General features: G+C 44.7%; 1 protein-coding gene across 4 annotated transcripts in view; it reads right to left on the bottom strand.

Annotated features, from left to right (window-relative positions):
- The window catches only part of gfra4a (GDNF family receptor alpha 4a), a 167,333-nt gene extending 156,513 nt beyond the window's left edge, over positions 1-10,820 (bottom strand). Inside the window, exons 1-2 of one of the 4 annotated variants that reach the window (XM_072577178.1) lie at positions 10,805-10,820; positions 9,909-10,375 (exon numbers count right to left, since the gene is read on the bottom strand). In XM_072577178.1, coding sequence (XP_072433279.1) covers positions 9,909-9,948 — 40 coding nt within the window. In that variant the 5' untranslated portion in view covers positions 9,949-10,375; positions 10,805-10,820. The other 3 variants (XM_072577168.1, XM_072577189.1, XM_072577161.1) reach the window with 3 other exon arrangements.
- Positions 10,821-24,528: the final 13,708 nt, after the last annotated feature.

The raw sequence follows: 24,528 nt of genomic DNA, 5'->3' as shown, positions 1-24,528 counted from the left end.
GGTTTACAAGAATGGCCTGAGGGATGAGGGACTTGTCATATGATGAGTGGTTGAGGGTTTTTGGTCTGTCTAGATTAGAGTGGTGCTGGAAAAGCACAGCAGGTCAGGCAGCATCCGAGGAGCAGGGGAATCGACATTTTGAGGGCTTTTGCCCGAAATGTCGATTTTCCTGCTCCTCAGATGCTGCCTGACCTGCTGTGCTTTTCCAGCACCACTCTAATCTAGACTCTGATTTTCAGTATCTGCAGTCCTCACTTTTGCCTAGTTGACTCTCGGTCTGTACTTGATGGAGTTTAGAAGAAAGTGGGGTGGGGGGGGGGGGGGGCGCTGGGGGATCTGTTTGAAACTTACAGAATACTGAGAGGCCTGGATAGGGTGGATGTGGAGGTGATGTTTCCACTAGTAGGAGAGACGAAGCCCCAAGGACACAGCCTCAGAGTGAAGGTATAACCCTTAGTATTGAGATGAGGGGGAATTTCTACAGCCTGAGGGTGGTGACTCTGTGGAACTCAACGCCACAGAGTCCTGAAGAAGGGTGACATCCAAAACATCAACTTCTCCAACTCCTGATGCTACCTGGCTTGCTGTGTTCTTCCAGCCTCCTGCTTGTCTACCTTGGATTCCAACATCTGCAGTTTTTTTTGTATCTAACAGAGGCTATGTAGGCCAAGTCATTGAGTGCCTTCAAGACAGAGATAGATAGGTTCTTGATTAGTGAGAGGATCAAGGGTTATGGGGAGAAGGCAGAATGAAGTTGAGAAATGTATTAGCTCTGATAGAATGGTATACCGAATGGCCTAAGCTTGCTCCTATATTCTATAGTCTGAAGTATTAAACTGTACCAGAAGAGGATATTTGGTGAGACTTCAGACCAAGACACATTGTTGGGCAAAGGACATTTCACACTTTCTTATATCTGGATTGAAGATTTTGTGATCCTAACACTTGTGTCTAGAAAGTGTATCAAGGATAACAAGCTTTGAAAGGTCTAAAATGTTGTGCACAAGTTCTGCTTGCCCCTAGTTTGTGCCGCACATCATGTCAGTTAGATCCACCTGTACTGATCCAAGACATCTTCATGAACCAAGCAATAATCCCATTGCCATCATAAAAACCCTTTGGTCCCTGTCCACACCCAGTGCAGACAGTATTCTCAGGCACAGAGAAACCAAACTAATAGTCATGAAATGGATCACTAAAGGTTCTCAGAGGGAGAGGTAAAGCAATAGGCAAAATACTAAATAAAAATCGAAAGAACTGTGGATGCTGCAAACCAAAACTAAAATAAGGATTGCTGGAAAAGCTCAGCAGGTCTGGCAACATTTGTGAAGAGAAATGAGAGTTAACATTTCGGGTCCAGTGACCCTTTCTCTGAAAAAATACTAACCTGACTGTAGAGCTGAGACACTCACTCCCTTCACGTAACGGATTGGCTGCCTCATAGTCAAGAATTGGATAGAGCTCTTAAAGATAGTGGAGTCAAGGGTTATGGAGATAAGGCTGGAACAGGATACTGATTGGGAATGATCAGCCATGATCATATTAAATGGCGGTGCAGGCTCGAAGGGCTGAATGGCCTACTCCTGCATCTATTGTCTATTGTCTATTGTCTAGGTTCCCTTCCCATGTTCACTAACACCACCAATGCCCAACACCTCCTGAGCTGTAGCTAACCCAGTGTCTCCATCTTCATTGTCTTCATGGCCAGCATATCAGCTCTGGGCCACCATAGGTGTCTGCAACATGTCGGTTTAGGTCACATGACTTTGTCTGGTCTCCTTGCTCAACAGTTTTGACTCAGAGGTTCATATTTGCTATCTGGTCCAATACCTGGGTGTCTGAAATGGAAACGGCTCCATTTCCCACCACTAATGGCTAGGGGTAGATCATATTGGTTGCTGAAGTAACACAGTAGGTTGATGAAAGAAATGAGGGTGATTCAATGTAGGTGTTGATAGCATTTCTTACCCAACCTTAACTCCCCTTGAATGGAATGGCCTGCTAAACAGTTAAGTCAGTAACGTGGCTGTGGGTCTGGAGTCACATGTAGATCAGACCAGGTAAGGACGGCATATTTCCTTCCTTCAAGGACATTAGTGAACCAGAGAGGTTTTTAGATGAGATTCCCTACCATATGGAAACAGACCCTTTGGCCCAACAAGTCCACACCAACCCTCTAAAGAGTAACCCACCCAGATCCATTCCCCTACCTTCTATTTACTCCTGACTTATGCACCTAACACTATGGGCAATTTAGCATGGCCAATTAACCTGACCTGCACATCCTTTGGATTGTGGGGGGAAACCCACACAAACGTAGGGAGAATGTGCAAACTCCACACGGTTAGTCGCCCAAGGCAGGAATCAAACCTGGGTCCTTAGCGCTGTGATGCAGCAGTGTTAACCACTGAGCCACCGTGCCGCCCTATAACAATAATAATCAATGCCAGTTTCATGGTCAGCACTAGAGAGATTAGTTTTCTGTTCCAGATTTACCTACTTAAACTTATTAGTTTTAAATGCTACTTGACCTGGAGTAAAATGTCCAAATGTGGGCACCACACCTGCTGCAATGCCAGGTGTAGCAAAGCTTCACGGAAGTGGTTCCAGGGATAAGTGGCTTCGGCTATGTGGACAGTTTGGGGAAATGAAGGCTGTTTGGGAGAGAATTTGACAGAGGTGTTTGGGTATGGATGGAGAGAATCTGCTCCCATTGTCAGAGACTTCCCAAAGTCAAGGCATCAGTTCACGGTGAATGGCTTAAAAGTCAAATGCAACATCAGGGGAATCTTTTTTACTCAATGAGTAATTGGGATCGGAAACGCACAGTTTACAGTGTGATAGAGCTGATTCAATCGTGGTTTTCAATGGGAGATGAAAATCCCGGTTTCGAAACAGTTTCTACCCTACTGTTGTTAGAATAGTGAATGGACTCACAAACCCTTAACATTCGCCTGTACCTGTGTTTTTGTTTTTGCTGCTGTTTACCTATTATTTACTTATCTATGCTACTTAACTCTGTGATCTGCCTGTATTGCTCGCAAGACAAAGCTTTTCACTGTACCTTGGTACAAGTGACAATAAATTCAATTCAATTCCCTCTGGGAAGATCATCTTTGCAGGGTGACAGGGTAAGGAGAGAGGAGTGGGACTAATATGAATGGCATGAAAGGCTGAGTATGTACTTGTGTAACCATGTGTGGTTCTATGTGCATATCAACAATCCCCTGCCCCTTTCCTCTCTACCAATCAGGGCAGGACTTATACACTTAATAGTAGGGCCAAATTAAAGTGGTGCTGGAAAAGCACAGCAGGTCAGGCATCATCTGAGGTGCAGGAAAATCGACATTTCAGGCAAAAGCCATTCATTCCTGATTAAGGGCTTTTGCCCAAAACGTCAATTTTCCTGCTCCTCGGATGCTGCCTGACTGGCTGTGCTTTTCCAGCACCACTCTAATCTTGACTCTGATCTCCAGTATCTGCAAGTCCACGCTTTCGCCTACTTAAGAGTAGGGTCCTGGGGAGTGTTGCTGAACAATGAGACCTTGAGGTGCAAATTCATAGTTTCTTGAAAGTGGAGTCACAGGTAGACAGGGTAGTGAAGAAGGCATTTGGTACATTTGCTATTATTGGTCAGTGCATTGAGTCTTGAAGTTGGGTCATGTTACAGCTGCACAGGAGATTAGTTAGGGTTTTTTTTGGAATATTGCAATCAATTCTGATCCCCCTGCTAAAGAAAAGACGTTGTTAAACTTGAGAGGGTGCAGAAAAGACTTACAAGGATGTTGCCAGGGTTGGAGGGTTTGAACTATTGGGAGAGGCTGAATAGGCTGAGGCTATTTTCCATCGTGTGTCAGAACCTTATAGAGGTTTATAAAGCCATGGAGGAAATGGATAGGATGAAATAGCCAAGGTCTTTTCCCTAAGGTAAGGAGTCTAAAACCAGAGGGCATAGATTTAAGGTGAGAGGGAAAAGATTTAAAAGGGACCTAAGTGGCAACATTTTCATGCAGAGGGTGGTGTGTGTATAGAAGGAGCTGCCAGAGGAAATGGTGGAGGCTGGTACAATTACAAGATTTAGAAGACATTTGGATAGGCATAGGAATAGGAAGGTTTAGAGGTATAAAGGTCAAATGCTGGCAAATGGGACTAAACTAATTTAGGATACCTGGTCGACATGGATAAGTTGGCCCAAAGGGTCTGTTTCTGTGCTGTACGTCTCTATGACTCCATAACAGTTCACATCAATAAAGATCCACAATCATACTTGACACTGTATCATGCATCAAGGAATATAATTTCAACACACAAATTTGGAGCAGGAGTAGGCTGCTTGGCCTCTCAAGTCTGCTCTCTTGCAATCAATAAGATTCTGGTTCATCAGATTACTCCACATTGTCCACCTACTTCATATTGATATCCTTACCCCCAACCCCCCCCCCCCCCCCCCCCCCCCCTTTTCTTATCAATAATCTACCCACCTTTGCCTTCAAACTACTCTGTCTGGCTTCACCACATTTTGAGGGCAATAGTTTCAAAGATTCACCACCCTCCGTGACAAACAAATTTGTGAAGGGGTTGGCCAGAATAAGGTGTGAGAAACTGCTTGCACTGATAAGTGGGCTGGGCCAGGGCTTGGGGTTGGTAACTAGATGACACAAATTTAAGAACGTTGACAAAAACAAACCAGAGAGGAGCTAAATGTCCACGGCAGGTATGATCTGGAATTATGCATTCAAAAGGGTGATTTGACTAGATTCCCTACAGTGTGGAAACAGTCCACATTGACCCTCTGAAGAGTAACCCACCCCACTCTGACTAATGCACCTAAACACTCTGGGCAATTTAGCATGGCCAATTCACCTGATCTGCACATCTTTGGACTATGGGAGGAAACCCACACAGACACAGGGAGAATGTGCAAACTTCACACAGACAGTCACCTGAGACTGGAATCAAACCTGGGATTCTGGTGCTATGAGGCAACAGTGCTAACCACTGAGCCACAGTACCACCCATTGGGGGAAGTAATTTTTATAAAGGAACTATACAAATATTTGCAAAGAAAACCTTTGCAGTGCTATGTGGTAAATGCGGGGTGCACAGGACTCATTGGATTTCTGTTTCAAGAAACCAGCACACACACAAGGGCAGAATGGCCTCTTTCTGTGATGTATGTTATTTGTAATGATAAATACTTTGTTTCTTTAGCTTCTTATTGCGGGTGATGGTGTTTCAAAAGTTGACGATGAGTTACAAAGTGATTTTTTTTCAACTAACTGGTGACACTGATCAAAGATTCTTGATTTTAACATCTATGTGAATGTATAAACTGCCACAATAAACCAATGATAGCTAAGTCAAGATGTTTTTTAAACTTCACACACTGGGAAAAGATTTGTATCTCAAAGGCCTGTTAACAGGATGAGAATCTCTGAGGTAGAAGCTTTCTTCACATTGAGGAGAGAAATCGTGAAACACTAAAGCTCAAGGAGCAGACCCATATCAATGGGATGAATAATGTATATTGAGAAGGACTGCTGTGGGCAAGCTTGAATCTAACTGTCTGTAAAGTCATCAGAAAGATCAAAAGGTGAAAGTAGGAGACTGTACATTGTCATTGAATTTCCATAAAGCATGCTTGCTATTGAAAAGTGGCATCAATGAATGCTACAGTGGGTTAGTGAGATGCTGGAGTACTATTTGACTAAAGTATCGATAGAGGAAATACATTGCTTTGGGTGTGGCAAAAGAAATGGTGGTAGCACATTGTAGCTCATGTACCGCCAGGCTTAGCCCTAAATAGACAGTGACTTGGTGAGAGTTTGCTGTGTTACCTGTAGGTTTCAGTTAGAACGTTTCTGCTGGTTTTACTTTAGCTGCCTAAAGACTTATAGTTTAATAATGATAGGGTGCAGCAAAGTATTTTTGCTCATGAATCTTAACACAATGTATAAACCTTAATAAACATTATAATTGGTGTGATAATAAGCATTTACTTTTACTTATAGATCCCCTAAATAACAACAATTTGACCTTAGAGATTGCTGCAATATGGTTACTGCATGACAGGGGGACCCCTTGCGTTCAGTTCGCAAGTTCCATACATTTGGGATCATCTCCATTCAAACTCAAAATGTGAGCTTATTATTTTCAGATGAATGCCTTGCTTTGGCTCCATTCACTTCAGATCACTGAAGTTACACTGGGAAAGGGGAGGGTCGAGGGAGGGTGGGTGGTGTCTTAACAACTGATGCAGTTGGAAACAGAGTTTCGGATAATTATGTTCTCTCTCTGCTATTCTGCTGAATCGTTTGCTCTTTTCTAAACCTATCTTTTACTTTGATTTGCACCAGTCACCCATTTTTGCTTGGCAACCTCATTCACGTTGTTGTATAATCCTTTCCCAACCACTTTCCTAGTCCCTAACTGCTCTCTTCTCCCTGGTTTTGTTCTTGTTTATCAGCTGTTCATACCCAATATCTTCATGTTCTGAAGGCAGTGTGTTGACCTGAAATATTTAACTCCGTCTTCATCTCCGATGCTGCTGAACCTCCTTGCAGCCTTCCACAATTTTTAAATTATCCTACTAATGCTGATGCCCCTCAAAAATAACTTCATCGACATGAAATAGGAACACAGGAAGAGGAACAGGCCATTCAGCCTGTTGTGTGTGCTCCAATGTTTGTTATGATCACTGCTGATCAAACACTTCAGTGTCTTTTACCCACACTATCCCCATGGCTCTTTATGCCATTAGTAATCAGAAATCTAACTACCACTTTGTGCTTATGCTAAATATGAGAGCTGATCTATAGCAGGTTTATGTGTACAGTGGGAAATTCTGTACAAGCACAGTCTGCATCATATACTGGGAAGCCATATACTGTATTGCGTTGTTGAAAAAACACAAAATTGGTGGTGTAACTGCACCCTAGGGCTGTCCACTCCAAAATATCTTCAGTGGATTTCCAATGCAATAATGAGTATAACTTCTAAAATGCTCACTTGACTTCTACTCAAGTATATTTTACGAACAGATTTCCTGGTCATTTATATTACCTAGAAACATAAGGAGAAATAAATTACCGTTTCTACCAGTCTTTCTCAAAATGATCCTACTGTCCTGCTCTGTCCTTTATCCTCCACTACTTCTCAAGGCTGACAGAACCTTCAGTATAAATCCTAATGGAAATATACACTCCATCATTGCCTTAGGGTATTAATGACTGGCAAAGATTAAAGTAAAATCCAAGAATTAAAGGTGGACCATGTTTATTGCTGAAAATGTATACTCTGCTGTCACGCTATCACTCGTGAGCACAGAAGAGCACTTCTGGCAACACATCTCAGGATGAACCACAATCACTGCATTTCCGAATTTAGCAGGGGAGAATGAAAGCTTGGCCTGTTTTGTTTTCTCAATAGCGGTAATAGTCTTTATGCAATCTAATGTTCTCAGCTTGTGAACACCCATCACCCCACAACAACTGGCACTGATCGGCCAAGTTATGGCACTGGGCATACACTCAGTTTACCAAGCAATCTTAAACAACTGCAATAGCAGCATTCAATAATGAGTGCACTTGTGGTCAATTTTATTAATAATGTTTAATAACACAATTATTGAGAAATTCATTTCTAGTTCAGCACCATTCCTGTTATATCTGCTTCAGACCTGAAATTATATTCCACCAGTTAAAACAAGCAATTTAGTAAATATGATTTTGAATGGAATGCCTTTCCAAGCTCATCTTAATGACACTTTATTTAGAAAAGGGCTTTGTAAAGGAATCAGTGGTGAAATCAGGGAATTTTTATTGAGCAATGAGTTATTATGATCTGGAACGCACTACTGAAGGATTGGATGGAATTGTGAACTTCCACAAGGGAACTTGAAGGTGATTCTATAGGATAGCAGATAGACAAAGGCTGAGTTGCCTCCCTCTGCATTGTGTGATTCCAGGAATCTGTCCATGTAAAATGCCAGAAATCTGCACTAAAATCTTCCGGTGCTGGAAACACATAAAAAACAGTGAGATTATGTGGGGAGCTCAAACAGATTTTAGTAATTCAGACAGAATCTTTTTGTTTAAAAGTCAGGGGTCCTAAGGCAGGGTCAATGTGTAAAACTTTAAAGGTTCATTTCCTCTCTAAGTGTTCTGACTGACCTCACTATGTGCTTCTAGTATTCTCTCTCAGTGCTTTATATATAATACATATATCTCATATATATATATATATTTGGAGAAGTTAATGGATGTTACTCGATCTCCAAGTTCAATCATTGAGATCTGCTATGCTTTAAAACAAATAGCTGAAACGTTGCCAATTTGAATCAGGGACTGAGAGAGGGACAGAGAGGAGAACAAGGAAAAGAAATGTAACCAGCACTTTGTATTAACCCCTTCTGCACCAAAGATCTGTTTCCTTTGTCTCACTCCCATTCGATACTAACTTGAGTTTATGCAAAATGTTGGAGTATCAGGGTTAATTGCGTTTTATAGATCCCACCCCCATTCCCCACAACTGCAATAAATGCTTGTTTGCCAAACAACCCAGTATCTATGTTGCATGTGTATGAGTCTTAATTTAGGTATAGACATACAATTATAAAAATACATATGAAATGAATCCACAAAACAAAAGACATGGGATAGAGCCTAGCATGTGGACTAACAGGAATTTCTGCTTGGGGTTGCATTTCTTTTTGATGCTGAATTTTATACATATCCACATACATGTTTAAGCACAAACACACTCACATACGCTTATGCTCATGCACACATATGCTTGTATTCACACACACACAAATACACATTCACACAGGAATGGGCATTCACACGCACATTGACACACACATTTGCACACTTGTATTCACACATACATAAACATGCATGCACACAACTTGACACACATGCATTTAAATTCCCATATACATATTTACACTCAAGCACACGTTTGCACATATTTACATAGGTACCTTCATAACCACACTCTATATGCATACATACTTCATTGACTCGCATACACATCTAAACACCAGCACAAACATCCTCACAGCTTCACTTGCATATAAATATACACACATCTCTCAAAAAAACAGGTGATTTATCACAAGCCAATTGCAACCAGCAGAGAGTTAAACCTCAGAGTTCTATGTTCTGGGAATAATTCTGTCTTCTTGAAATAAACATTTTCTCCCTCCCTCTCGCCGCGCTGGCTCCCGGTACACCTCAGGCAAACACATCAAAGAGCTACAGAGCTTTGAAACAAATTGCTGACGAAAACCCAATAGGTCTGGCAGCATCTGTGGAGAGAACGCAGAGTGAATGGTTCGAATCCGGAGCCCTCCCTCTTCCAGTTCTGATTGAAGTTCTGATGAAGAAGATTCGTGAACTCCTCAGCCAACTTCTCTCTCAGCACAAGGGACCAATCTCATCGCGGCGGCATCCGAATGCAGCTTTTACTAAGCAAGTGTGGTTTCGGAGTGAGGAAAGGCCAACGAAACGTTAACTCTGATTTCTCCCCACAGATGCTACCAGCCCTGCTGAGCTTCTCTGGCAATTTCTGGGTCTTTTTTTGGTTCTGATTTCCAGCATCCGTTTTTATCCAGAAAATCTTCTGCCCTTGGACTTAGATTAACAGCTACAGATTGATTCCTTCAGAAGACCAAAATATTGACACAATTGGAACAACAGAAATAAAACGGGAAAGGGCATTCAATTCACGATCCTGTCTCAAGCAAAGGTGACAGGAGTCACTTTGCAAATTCCAAAAATAAACAGAAATGTACAGCGGCAGATGTTTGCAAACTGCTTTCTCCCTGTGTCCAGTCATGTGTACAATCGCGGGCGCGCTGTTTATTCCACTATACCGCCACGATTAAAGATAACAGGAGTACTTACCAATAAGTGTCAAGATTAAATAAATTCCCATCAGCAACATTGCGTGTGCGCCTCTTTTTATTCCCCCTCAGCACCCTCCCCGCCTCGCGAAAAGAGAAGAAATCGATTCAAAAAATCACTTGTCCAATCTTCGAGGGAAATTGTAATCCGCGGCGTTTTTCTGGAATGTTGCTTTGGGGGTCATTCCTGTTCCGATTCGAGACGAAACGAAAATAAAAGTCCATTCAATGTTTGGCTTGAGGGGAGGTAGAGAGAGGGAGAACGAAAGAAAGGGAGAGAGGGGGAGAAAATGATGGAATTCGTATTTAAATCCCCAGTTTTGATGTTCTTTTGGGAAAGCAGGCGATCTTGCAGCCTCGCACCAAGGTTTTCTCAGTACAGCACCGCTGGCCCCAACTCAGGAAGGTTTTTAAATCCGCCGGGTTGGAGGTAGTAAATCATTGTCCTTTTGTTTGTTCCGACCCATGCTGTAAGAGGGAAGAGTATAAGAGTATGAAATATTGGTAATCCTCCATCCAGTTTTCATCTCCCCCAACCCCGGCGCCTCCCTCCCTCTCTCTCACACTCACTCACTCTCTCTCCAGTTTTCACCTTCCCCACTTCTGCCGCCTGGCGTCTCTGGGACCAAGGCAGTGCCTAAAGACAGAGCTTCACCCTTCCCCCCCACCCCCCACCCGCCCCTCCATCCACCCAGTCCTCTCAAGTTCCTGTGACCAGCGATGGTTAGCGCTGAAAATGTGTTGCTGGAAAAGCGCAGCAGGTCAGGCAGCATCCAAGGAGCAGGAGAATCGACGTTTCGGGCATGAGCCCTTCTCAGGATTCCTGCTCCTTGGATGCTGCCTGACCTGCTGCGCTTTTCCAGCAACACATTTTCAGCTCTGATCTCCAGTCCTCACTTTCTCCACCAGCGATGGTTAGCCAATGTCAGGATTAACCATTGTATTTTCCACTGTCAGTGCCAATGTTGGACCTCTCCTCCCCGTTTGCATCTGCTGGAGGTTGGAATTTCGACGCCCTCCCCCCTCCATACCGCCGCCACCTCCTGCCTCCTTGGAGTCCAACTATATTCTGGCACCTTGCTAACTCCCCCACCCCCTCCACCCCCCCCCCCCCCCCCAACCATCCCTCATGCCAACTATTCCACCATCACTGCGGACCATTCAGTACCAGGGGTCACCCTGACACGGTGTGCTCACTACCGCCTCCAAGAGGCCGATGCGAGCACTGACCGTCAGAAAAAAAGGAACTGCAGAAACACTTTGAGGGATCGGATTGTGGGGGCGGGGTGTCAGACAATGAAACTACTTGGATCGGCCTTTCTGGGTGGGCCGAATGGTCTCCCATGTGATTTCTAAGAAGAAACCAAGAACAAGCACTATCCTGGGAGTGAGGAGTGGAGAAGGAAGGGGGGGGGGGGGGGGGGGGGGGGGGTGAGAAGAGCTCCAGACTGAGATGGGAATCAGTCTGCCCAGTTGTACGGCAGATCCGGGGAAAGACTGATGGCGGGCTACCATGAAGGACTCATGCTCAGTTTCTCCCCTCTCCTGAGGCGTGGGGACTCTCAGGTTAAACCCACCCACCAATCGTCTCTTTCTCTCTAAGGTGAGAGCAGCCACCGGGACTTCGTTGGATGCTGCCTGAACTGCTGTGCTCTTCCAGCACCACTAATCCAGACTTTATTGGCAGGGTCTGACTGAAATGTTAGATTCTCCACTGACCTGTTACAGTATTCACTGAGGTAGAGTGGTCTCACTGACCTCCAATCAGAAATTCAAACCTTCCTTTTCTTTGCAAAATATGTAGCGAATACTGGTTAGGTGTTAACCTGTGTTAGCTACACAGCTACTGTGTGTGAGTGAGTGTGTGTGTGTGTGCATTGAACCGTGTCAACGAATGACAATGTTGTATTGATGCAAATAGACTATGCATTAGTCAACACTTAAATGACAATTAGATAGAATGCACAGCACAGAAAAAAAGCCCATCTGTTACCTCCTGTTTCATTACAAACCGATAGACTTGGTTTATTGGTCTAGAAGTTTTCTATCAGGAGCAACTGCTGTAGGAATAATACCTTCTATTCCCCCTCTCGAACTGCTCCTCGCTCATATCTAGACGCTCCTGAAAGATTAGATTAGGTTCCTTATAGAATGGGCACAGGCCCTTCAGCCCAACAAGTCCACACGACCGTCCAAGGAATAACCCCCACCTCACCCTATATTTAGCCCTGACTAACGCACCGAACACTCCGGGCAATTTAAAATGGCCCATTCACCTGGCAAGCACATCTTTGGATTGTAGGAAAAAAACCGGAGCACCTAGAGGAAACCCAGACAGACAGTGGCCCAATGCAGGAATTGAACCCGGCACCTTGGTGTTATGAGGTAGCTTTAAACCTAAACTCTATCTATCTTCGCAGTGGATTAAGGAATCCAGTTCTGAAGAAGGGCCACTGGACTCGAAGCAATTACTTTGCTTTCTCTCTCCACCGATGCAGGTCCCAGAGCACCTGCTGAGTTTTTCCAGCAATTCAATTTTTGTCATTAAGGCACCCCTCTCCCCTGTCCTTGTCAATGATGATGGCCAGGGTGGGCTGGGGAGAAAAAGCTGTTCCATGGGATCGTCCCCTTTGTCAAGTTGTCTGATCTCTTGAGATGGGAAGCTTGATGTTTCAGGGAGCGTTGAGGTAAAACGGCGTTCACCTGGCCGCACAGCAAGGCTGCTGGATTTCTGTGTTCCTCCCACATCACCCAGCAAGGTGCATGCACTCAACGGTCCTCTCTCACTGAATCTGGAAGGCTCTGAGTGGGGCAGCACCCTCAAAAATGGGACGTGCAAGTAACTCGTGACTCGTGCAGAGAATGGGCGACCTCATCTTCACAACCAAACAGTTCAATAGCAGCTAGGGATGGGCAATAAATGCTGACCAGCCACACCCCACGGGTGAATAAAACAAAAGTTCCTCTCACACTCTAGTATGGACGATGTAGATGGTGGGACAGACGCGGATAGCTGCACTCAATTCCACACTCAGTGTGGAAGCAGACCATTCAGCCCATCGACCTCATACCATCCCCCTGAGGGCATCTGACCCGATCCCTGCATTTCGCTAGTTACTACGGGGCAATTGAAGCACGGCCAATCCACCCAACCTGCACATCTCTGGGCGGTGGGAGGAATGTGCAAACTCCACACAGACAGTGGCCTGAGGGTGGAATCGAACCCTGGCGCGCTGAGGCAGCAGTGCTAACCACTGAGCCCCTGCTACCCTCATCTTTTAAAAATCATTCGTGGTGTCACTGGTTAGGCCCGCATTTATTGCCCCTCTCAGGGGGCAATTGAGAGTCAACCACGTTGCTGTGAGTCTGGAGTCACATGTGGTCCAGACCGGATTACACCTGAAGAGTTTAAGTTTTACAGCCGACAGATGGTTTTCTTTTGCAACAACAGATACTCAATTCAAGATTTTTCTCGATTTCAAATTCCACCATCTGCAGGATTCTAACCCTGGTCCCCAGAACATGAGTTGGGCCTCTGTATTAACAGTCCAGCGCTCATGCCACGAGGCTATCGCCTTCCCACGCTAACACTCCGACCTCCAACCGACGAAACTCGTCCCCATTTCCTTAAACGATAGCTCCCCCCTACCTCACATTCGTCTTGGGGGGGGGGGGGGGGGTGGTTAAAACCTTTCCGCGATGCCCTCCACAGTCCAATAGCGCAAACTCTATCCCCACTTTTATCAGTTTCAAGCGAACGGGGCGGTGCGTGGACTGGGGTGGGCTGGCGCAGGATCTTTTCTTGTAGTGGCAGTACCAAAAGAAAATAGCACGGAGCCCCCATTGGGGCGAAGTTACAACATGATCAATAGCTGATGCATTCACTCTCTGCAGCCGATAAGCTCAATCTGTTATTGATGTGCGCGAGTCTGTACAGCTGGTCACGATATTGCTGAAGTTTTCTTGTATTATATGAATTTTAAAAAATGCTTTATACACTCTCCGGCATCCCTTCGCTTGACAATACACAGCCAGGACAAATGTTCCTCCCTGTGGGTCCCACAGCGCGATCTCCTACAGGGGGTGCTGTTGTCAATTCTACCTAACCACTGCTGTGCTGTTAGCTATTTATCACCAGTTGCTGCCTTTACAATTGGAACATTTTCATTTCTGTGCCCAGAGGTTGGCAAGTCTTTGTGCAAAAGCACGTAGGACACGTCGAATCGATTGCAGTTTACTATTTGCTTGCAAACAAAAAAAAATGAACAAGTCTCAACAATTTGCTTTTTGATGTAGAGGAGTTGAGGGGGCGGAACTGGTCTGTAAATTACCTGGTGGTCAACCGCGTAGCAGTTCCTCGCAGACGGTCGGGGTAGCATGGGCTCTGCTGAAGGGGCAATAGAATGGACCGTGAAGAAGTGTGGCTTTCTGTAAAGAAAAAAAATGCTTGTTCGGTTTTAATTCAAAGCCCATTTACCTGGTTAACGATTGCGTCCGGGAGCTCTCTTGTTATTGAGGCGGACACCCGCCCACCCTTTGCAGGCTTGTTTCTTGAGATGAGAAAGGACCTTTGATTTTAGGCGGTGGGTTACAGTGATTGAAAAGGGTGGTGGAAGAAGATTCCACGATAATGTTCAAAATCACGTTATTTTTCATGGAAAGCAAATATCTGTCGACAATGAGAGGGGAATGGAATTAATTGAATTGCAGTGTCGGCAAGCCAGCATGGGGAGAGTGGACTGAATGGCCTCCTTCAGTTGCTGTATGATTCTAGATTTTACTGTGCTAAAGCATTCTGCTGTTGAGGTTGCGATTTTAGGAAACAGGGTACAGAAGCATGGTAGAGTTAGAAGGTGAGGGTTCTGTTGTTGGGTTGTGATAAGAGTGAGCTCTGTGTGAAATTATAAAGAACAGTACAGCACACGAACTGGCCCTCCGTTCTCCAAGCCTATGTCGGCCTTTCTAAAGTAAAAATATTTTGCCTCTATGCAGCAGGTATCCCTCTATTAGACTCATAGAGATGTACAGCATGGAAGCAGACCCTTCTGTCCAACTCATCCATGCTGACCAGATACCCTAACCTAATCTACTCCCATTTGCCAGCACTTGGCCCATAACTCTCTAAATCCTTCCTATTCATAAGTCCATCCAGATGCCTTTTAATTGCTGTAATTGTACCAGCCTCCACCACTTCCTCTGGCAGCTCATTCCATACAGCACCACACTCCCTGCCTATTCATGTATCTGTCGAGATGCCTCTTAAATACTGCTGATGTATCAACCTCCACCACCTCCTCTGGCCATACATTCCAGAAAATTACCACCCTCTGTATGAAATACTTGCCTCTCACTTTCAAATGTTTCACCTTTTACCTTAATCCTATGGGCAGCACGGTGGTTCAGTGGTCAGCACTACACCCTCACAGCATTAGGACCCGTGTTCGACTCTAGCCTCGGGTGATTGTCTGTGTGGAGTTTGCACATTCTCCCTGTGTCTGTGTGGGTTTCCTCCCACCATCCAAAGATGTACAGGTCAGGTGAATTGGCCAGGCTAAATTGTTTGGTGCATTAGTCAGGACAGGGGAATGGGTCTGGGTGGGTTAGTCTTCAGAGGGTTGGTATGCACTTGTTGGGCTGAAGTGCATGTTTCTATAGTGTAGGGAATCTAATATAATCTTAAAAAAAGTCCCCAAGTAATTGACATTTCCAACCTGGGAAAAAGACTCTAAAAACGTGAATCAGGTCACCTCTGACATTCAAGCTAAAGCAAGCCAAGTTTATGCAATCTCTACTCATAACTAATACCGTCCAAACCAGCCGCCTTTTCTGTACCCTTTCCAAATCCTCCACATCCTTCTGGTAGTGTGCAACAAGGATTATACACAATATTCCAAATGTGGCTGAACTAAAGTTCTATACAGGTAAAAACAAGGACTGCAGATGCTGGAAACCAGATTCTGAATTAGAGTGGTACTGGAAAAGCACAGCAGTTCAGGCAGCATCCCAAGAGCAGGGATTTGCCTGAACTGCTGTGCTTTTCCAGCACCACTCTAATCCAGAATAAAGTTCCATACATCGACCTACTTTGTATAGTCTGTGTCCTGAACAATGAAGGCAAGCATGTCTTATGCCATTGTTGACCACCTTATACACTTATGTTGTCACTTTCATGGAACTCTGGATTTGTACCTTTAGATTCCTCTGTATGTTAATATTTATAAAGGTTCTACATTTGTTGCAGACGACCCTTCTGCATTTGACATTCCAAAATACATTGCCCCACATTTGTCTGATTGAACTTCCTGCCATTTCTCTACCCAAGACTCTAACATATTTATATCCTGCTCTATCCTCTGGCAATCCACCTCTGTCCAGTAGATACAAAACTGCTACAACAATCAAACAATATTTCAGTAAAGATAGTTTAAATCATAAAAATGCAAAATGTATGTCCTCCAGTGTCAGCTTTTGGATTTTCTCAGTGACTTTGGAGCCCATTTAAAAAAAATAATTAATACTGGCTAGCCAGTATCATTAGGGAGGGATTTCCAGGATTTTGATAGTGACACTGAAGGAACATCTTTATATCTCCAGGTCAGGATAGGGAATGGTCAAAGTTTGTGAGAAGATTTGTAGCTCTGGTGCTCGTTGTTATGGTTCTGTTCGCTGAGCTGGGAATTGGTGTTGTAAACGTTTCGTCCCCTGTCTAGGTGACATTCTCAGTGCTTGGGAGCCTCCTGTGAAGCACTTCTGTGATGTTTCCTCCGGCATTTATAGTGGTTTGTATCTGCCACTTCCGGTTGTCAGTTCCAGCTGTCCGCTGCAGTGGCCGGTATATTGGGTCTAGGTCGATGTGCTTATTGATTGAATCTGTGGATGAGTGCCATGCCTCTAGGAATTCCCTGGCTGTTCTCTGTTTGGCTTGACCTGTAATAGTAGTGTTGTCCCAGTCGAATTCATGTTGCTTGTCATCTGCGTGTGTGGCTACTAAGAATAGCTGGTCGTGCCATTTCATGGAATAGTTTTGAGGGGAACTTGCAGGTTCTTATGCTATTGTCCTTTTTGATGGTTGTAGGTTTGGAAAGATCTCTCAGAGGAACTTCGGTGAATTTTTGCAATGCATCTTGTTTCTAGAGTTGGTGATGGAGGAAATGGATGTTTTGCCGATCAGGCTGCTTTGTCCTGGATGGTTTCAAGCTTCTTGAGTGTTGTTAAGGCTGCACCCATCCAGGCAAGTGAGGAATAATCCATCGCACTTATGGACAGTCTTCAGGGAGTTGGCAGCTATGTTGCTCACTGCAAGTTTCCTTGCCTCTGACTTGCCTTGCAGTATTTAAGTTGCTAGTCCAGGTTAGTTTCTGGTCAATGGCAAACTCCATAATGTTGATAAACGGGTGAAAGTTTCAGGACTCTGGAACAGCCCAATGTAAATGTTTGAGATAATGTGAGTGAATGAGGCATACTGGAAAGTAATGGTTGGCTGGGGCCAAATTTAAGTTATACAGTTTGTAAAGTTATTCGAAGGAATAAAACAAGAAATAAGGAGAAATGCGTTGTATTTGGTGGAGCCCAGTACGTCAAATATTCTCAATAATGGAGGAACTGGAGTGAGTAGGTAAGTGCAGGAGGAGCCCAGAGGGAGAGAGAAGAAAAGGTGGACAGTCAAAGGGCTTGTTGATAGTCGACCAGGTAAGAGGACAAGCTGGATAGGTGATAGTGAGGGCAGGAATAGATGGAAGTGGGTTGGCTGTGTTGAATATAACCCATGTTAGCACCTGAAGTTGTAGGGATAGGTAAAAGATAAGATTCGGGTGTTCATGTTCTGGCATTGATAAACTCATTGTTGAGTCCTGAAACCTATAAGGTCTCCAAGCATAGTTGAGATGCTATTCCTCCAACTTGCATTTAGCCTCACTGAAGCACCACAGCAGGTCTGAGACAGACATGTAGAGGTGAGAACATAGTGCTGTGTTGAAGTGGCAGGCAATTTGAAGCTTGAAGTTTTTAACTCATTTTTATATACAGGAGGTATGGTCTCCTGCATTGTATTCCAAATTGTGTCCAAATCGAATTGCAATCTGTTCCCATTGCAAATATAAAGTCCTTAATGAGCATTTTTGCATTCAGTAACGAGCACACCTTACCTCTGAGTTGAAAGGTTGTGGATCCAAATCCCTCACTCCAAACCTAGGCAGGTTAATTTTCTAATGCAACACTGGGGAAGTGCTATACAACCCATTACTGTCTTTTGGGATGGGGCAATGAAGCCAAAGCCCCATTTGTCTTCTCCATTGGTTGTGAAAGATTTATTGTATTTTCTTGAAGTAGGACAGGTGAATGCCACATGGTAGCCTGCCTCTTATGTGTCCCCCATTGAACACAGATAAGTGGATTAACTGCTTATTATCAACTTGTCATTTATGGGATCTTCCTGTGCAACAAATGGCTGCTGTTTATGCTCCATGACAATGGACCCTGCACTTCAAAAGTATTGCATTGGGTGCAAAGTGTTTCCTGAAGTTGCAGGAAACTGAGCGACATACTCAGTCAGTCTCAAGAAATGTCTCAGGAGGTTGCTGATACAAATGGCGAAAGAACTTCCATTTGTATATAGCCTTTCAGTTTATGAAGTGTACCAACTGGTGTTGTGCATGCAAACATGGCCAGTCAAGGATGGCATGGTTACATCCCAATAGGATCTCAGTGAACCAGTCATGATTCCATGACAGCTGAAAATGTGTTGCTGGAAAAGCGCAGCAGGTGAGGCAGCATCCAAGGAGCAGGAGAATCGACGCTTCGGGCATGAGCCCTTCTTCAGGAATGAGCAGTTGCTTTCATAGATGTCAGCAGTTTCCATACTGAGAGTAAATTCTCAAATGTTAACTCATGTTTTCTGAATCATTGGTCCAATCTCTGGGCAACCAGTCCAATAGAGTCATTGCGCTATAGAGATGCACAGCAAGGAAACAGACCCTTCGGTCCAACTTGTCCATGCCGACCAGAAATTCTAAATTAAACTATTCCAATTTGCCAGCAATTGACAAAATATCCCTCTAAACCTTTCCTATTCAGATGCCCATCCAGATGCCTTTAAATGTTGTAATTGTATCAGCCTCCACCACTTCCTCTGGCAGCTCATTTCATACACACACCCACACTCTGTATGAAAAGGTTGCCCTTCAGGTCCCTTTAGAATCTTTCTCCTCTCACCCTAACCTATGCCCTCTAGATTTGGACTCCCACACCCCAGGGAAACGACCTTGGCCATTCACCCTATCCGTGTCCCTCATGATTTTATAAACCTGTATAAGGTCACTGCTCAGCCTCTGATGCTCCAGGGAAAACTGCCCCAGTCTATTCAGCCTCTCCTTATAGCTCAAACCCTCCAACCCTGGCAACATTCTTGTAAATCTTTTCTGTACCCTTTCAAATTTCATAACATCTTTCTTATAGCAGGGAGATCAGAACTGCATGCAGTATTCCAAAAGTGACCTAACCAATGTCCTGTACGGCCAAAACATGAGCTCCCAACTCCTATATTCAATGCACTGGCCAAAAAAAAGGAAAGCATACCAAACACCTTCTTCACTGTCCTTTATACCTGCAACTCCACTATGAACCTGCACTCCAAGATGTCTTTTTTCTTAATTTCAAAAATATACTTTATTCATGAAATTATTTGGATCTTTATACAATTGGTTATGCCATTCTTATGCACACATTACATTGCTTTACATACAGAGATCAAAATTTATTATTCCTATATACAAGATTGACTATCCAGCTATTCTGCTGAGGCGTCAGTGGAGCCCAAATGACTGTGCGGGCCCCCTGTTCTTCTTAGGCAGGCAGATGTTACACGGTGGTCTTTCCCCCACTGCGCCTTGGCGGCAGCTGCCCCAAGCTTCAGCGCGTCCTTCAGCACGTAGTCCTGGACCTTGGAATGTGCCAATCTGCAACACTCAGTTGGGGTCAACTCCTTCAGCTGGAAGAGGACTGGGTTTTGGACTGCCCAGAGAGCGTCCTTCACCAAGTTGATGATCCTCCAGGCACAGTTGATGTTCGTCTCAGTGTGTGTCCTGGGGAACAGACCGTACAGCATGGAATCCTGCAGCACGGCGCTGCTCGGCACGAACCTCGACAAACACCACAGTATTCCTCTCCAGACTTCTTCTGCACAGGCACATTCCAGAAGGAGGTGTGTGACAATCTTGTCTCCCCCCCCCCCCCCCCCCCCCCCCCGCAGTTGCTTCGAGAGCAGTGTGCAGTGCGGCAGAGAGTCTGGGCGTGCATAAAGGATCTCACAGGCAGAGCCCTTCTCACCACCAGCCAAGCCATGTCTTGGTGCTTGTTGGAAAGTTCTGGCAATGAGGCATTCTGCCAAATGGCTTTGACAGTCTGCTCAGGGAACCGCTCGATAGGATCCAGCCTCTCTTTTTCCCAAAGGGTCTCAAGGACACTACGTGCTGACCACTTCCTGATGGACTTGTTGTCAAAGGTGTTTTTCTCCATAAATTTCCCTACGAAGAACAGGTGGTACGGAACGGTCCAACTACTTGGAGCATTCCGCGGCAGTGAGGCCAGGCCCATCCTTTGCAACACCGGGAATAGGTAGAACCTCAGTACATAGTGACACTTGGTGTTTGCGTACTGGGGATCCTCGCACAGCCACTCACAAAGGTAGCCATAAGGGTGAGGGTGGTATTGGGCATGTTTATTCCCCTATTGCCCAGGTCTTTGTACATTGTGTCCCTTTGGACCTGGTCCATCTTTGATCTCCACATGAAGTGGAAGATGGCCCGGGTGACTGCGGCGGCACAGGTTCTGGGGATAGGCCAGACCTGTGCCACATATAACAATACTGACAGAACCTTACACCTGATGACCAGGCTTTTTCCCGCGATGGAGAGCGACCATTGTTCCTATCTGCCTAGTTTCTGCCTCATTTGCCTGATCCACTCCTCCCAAGTCATGGCGCACGCCCCAGCCCCACTGAACCAAATACCCAACATGGGTGGCACGGTGGCACAGTGGTTAGCACTGTTGCCTCACAGCGCCGGAGACCCGGGTTCAGTTCCTGCCTCAGGCAACTGTCTATGTGGAGCTTGCACATTCTCCCTGTGTCTGCGTGGGTTTCCTCCGGGTGCTCCAGTTTCCTCCCACAGTCCAAAAAATGTGCAGGTTAGGTGAATTGGCCATGCTAAATTGCCCGTAGTGTTAGGTGAGGGGGTAAATGTAGGGGAATGGGTCTGGGTGGGTTGCTCTTTGGAGGGTCGCTGTGGACTTGTTGGGCCAGAGGGCGTGTTTCCACACTGTAAGTAATCTAATCTAATCTAAAAACCTTCAGGTGGTCAATCCTGACGGTGAAGGGGATGAAGGATTGGTCAGAGAAGAATATTTTTTTGCTTGTGCAGTAACCCAAAGCAAGAAGTCACAAATGTAAGATGGTAGTTTCTGGAGGGAATTGAGATGAACATCTTTATTCAGAGAACAGTGAGAATATAGAGTCTTCCATCCTAGACAGCAAGCAAGTCCAAGGAGGGGAAGCAATAGCCTAGTGGTGTTATAGCTTGGCTATTACTCCAGAGACCCAGATGGATCTGGGTTTGAATCCTTCCATGAATTCAATAAAAATCTGGAAATAAGTCTCAAGTTGATTGTTGAGGAGAAACCTAATTCACTTTTGCGAATGAAACTCCTTTCCTCACCTGGCCTGGCCTACATGTGACTCAAAACTCACAGCAACATGGTTGACTCTTAACTGCAATAAAAAAAATCACAGAATCCTTCGGAATCACAGAATCCAGTTTGGAAGCAGGCCATTCAGCCCACACTGCCTCTCTGAAGATGATCCCACCTAGAGCCACCTCAGCCTTGTAACCCTATGTTTTCCATGGCTAATCCACCTAAATGGCACATCATCGGACTGTAGGAAGAAACCAGAACACCCACAGACACAGGGAGAGTGTGCAAACTCAACGCAGACAGGCACCCAAGGGTGGAATTGAAGCCAGATCCTTGGCGTGGTCAGGCAGCAGTGCTGACCACAGAAAGCCAATGCACAAGTACAGCAGGTACTCAGGAAGGTGGAAGTGGGTACTGCAGTGACTGGAGGTTAGAGTCATGATTAGAATAGTGCTGGAAAAGCACAGCAAGTCAGGCAGCAGCTGAGGAGCAGGAAAATCGACTTTGTGGGCAAAAGCCCTTCATCTGGAATGATTTCTGATGAAGGGCTTTTGCCCAAAACGTCGATTTTCCAATCCTCGGATGCTGCCTGACCTGTTGTGCTTTTCCAGCACTACTCTAATCTTGACTCTGAGTATTCAGGAAGGCTAATGGAATGTTGGTCCATACTTCAAGGGGGTTGGAATATTCGAGTACAAAGAACAAAGAACAAAGAACAAAACAGCACAGGAACAGACTTGCCAGCCCTCCAAGCCTGCGCTGACACATTTTGCCCTTCCATACTAAAACTGTCTTCATTTACAGGATCTGTATCACTCTATTCCCTTCCTATTCATGTATTCATCCAGGTGTTTCTTGAATGCTGCTATTGTGGCTGCTTCCACCACCACCTCTGGCAGTGTATTCCAAACACTCACCACCCTTTGTGTGGAACTCTTTTAAATTTTCACCCTTGCAACTTGAATCTGTGTCCCCTAGTAATTGACCCCTCCACTCTGGGGAAAAAAGCTTCATACTTTCCACTCTATCCATGCCATTCACAACTTTATAAACTTATATTATATCACTCCTCAACCTCCTGCATTCAAGTCAAAACAAACCCAGTCTATCCAAACTTTCTTCATAGCTAAAATCTCCCATACCAGGCAACATCCAGGAGTGTACCAGCAGGCAGGAAGGTGGTTTGAAGTGTGTCTATGTCAACGCTAGGAATATCCGGAATAAGGTAGATGAACTTGCAGCATAGGTTGGTACCTGGGACTCCAATGTTGTGGTCATTTGGATAGAGCAGGGACAGGAATAGTTATCATAGAATCATAGAATCATAGAATCCCTACAGTGTGGAAAAAGGCCCTTTGGCCCAACACATTGTTGCAGGTTTCAGGGTTTAGATGTTTCAGTAAGAACTGGGAAGGTGGTAGAATAGGGGGAAGTGTGGCATTGTTAGTCAAGGACAGTATTACAGTGGCAGAAAGAACGCTTGATGAGGACTCGTCCACTAAGGTAGTATGGGTTAAGTTTAGAAACAAGAAAGGAGAGGTCATCCTGGTGGGAGTTTTCTGTATGCCTCCAAAAAGTTCCAGAGATGTAGAGGAAAGGATTGTAATGATGATTCTAGATCGGAGTGAAAGTAACAGGGTAGTTGCTATGAGGGACTTTAACTTTCCAAATATTGACTGGAAACACTATAGTTGAGTACATTAGATGGGTCAGTTTTAGTCCAATGTGTGCAAGAGGATTTCCTGACACAGTATGTAGGTAGTTCAACAAGTGCGAAGCCACATTAGATTTGGTACTGGGTAATGAACCTGGCCAGGTTTCAGATTTGGAGGTAGGTGGGCACTTTGGTGATAGTAACCACAATTCTGTTATGTTTAGTGATGGAAAAGGATAGGTATACACTGTAGGGCAAAAGTTATGGATGAGGCGATTAGGAAAGATGTTGGATGCATAGGATGGGGAAGGAAACTGCAGCGGATGGGCTGCAATGTGGAGCTTGTTCAAGGAACAGCTACTGTGTGTCCTTGATAAGCATGTACCTGTCAGGCAGGGAGGAAGTGGTGGAGTGAGGGAACTGTGGTTTACTAAAGAAGTAGAATCTCTTGTCAAGAGGAAGAAGGAGGCTTATGTAAAGATGAAGTGTGAAGGCTCAGTTAGGGCGCTTGAGAGATACATGTTGGCCAGGAAGGACTTAAAGAGAGAGCTAAGAAGAGCCAGGAAAGGACATGACAAGTCTTTGGCAGGTAGGATCAAGGAAAACCCGAAAGCTTCTCTCAGTATGTTAGGAATAAAAGAACGTCTAGAGTAAGATTAGGCCCAGTCAAGGATAATAGTAGGAAGTTGTGCATAGAATCCGAAGAGATAAGAGAGGTGTTAAATGAATATTTTTCATCAGTATTCACACAGGAAAAATATCATCAATGAGAATACTGAGGTACAGGGTATTAGACTAGATGGGATTGAGGTTCATAAGGAGAATGTGTTAGCAATTCTGGAAGGTGTGAAAAGAGATAAATCCCTTGAAACAGATGGGATTTATCCTAGAGTTTTCTGGGAATCAAGGAAGGAGTTTGCAGAGCCTTTGGCTTCAACCTTTATGTCTACAGGAATAGTGCCAGAAGACTGGAGGGTAGCAAATGTTGTCCCCTTTTTCAAGAAGGGGAATAGAGACAACCCTGGTAATTATAGAGCAGTGACCCTTACTTCAGTTGGAAAGAATTATAAGAGATAAGATTTATAATAATCTAGAAAGGAATAATTTGATTAGGGATAGTCAATACTGTTTGGTGAAGGGTAGGTCGTGCCTCACAAACTTTATTGAGTTCTTTGAGAAGGTGACCAAACAGGTGGATGAGGGTAAAGCGATTGCTGTGGTGTATATGGATTTCAGTAAAGTCTTTGTTAAGGTTCCCCACTGTATACTATTGCAGAAAATA

The sequence above is a fragment of the Chiloscyllium punctatum genome, chromosome 1 (assembly GCF_047496795.1).
Source record: "Chiloscyllium punctatum isolate Juve2018m chromosome 1, sChiPun1.3, whole genome shotgun sequence".
NCBI classification, from domain to species: domain Eukaryota; kingdom Metazoa; phylum Chordata; class Chondrichthyes; order Orectolobiformes; family Hemiscylliidae; genus Chiloscyllium; species Chiloscyllium punctatum.
The sequence above is the reverse complement of the archived record's forward strand: the minus strand, read 5'-3'. Positions and strand labels throughout refer to the sequence as shown.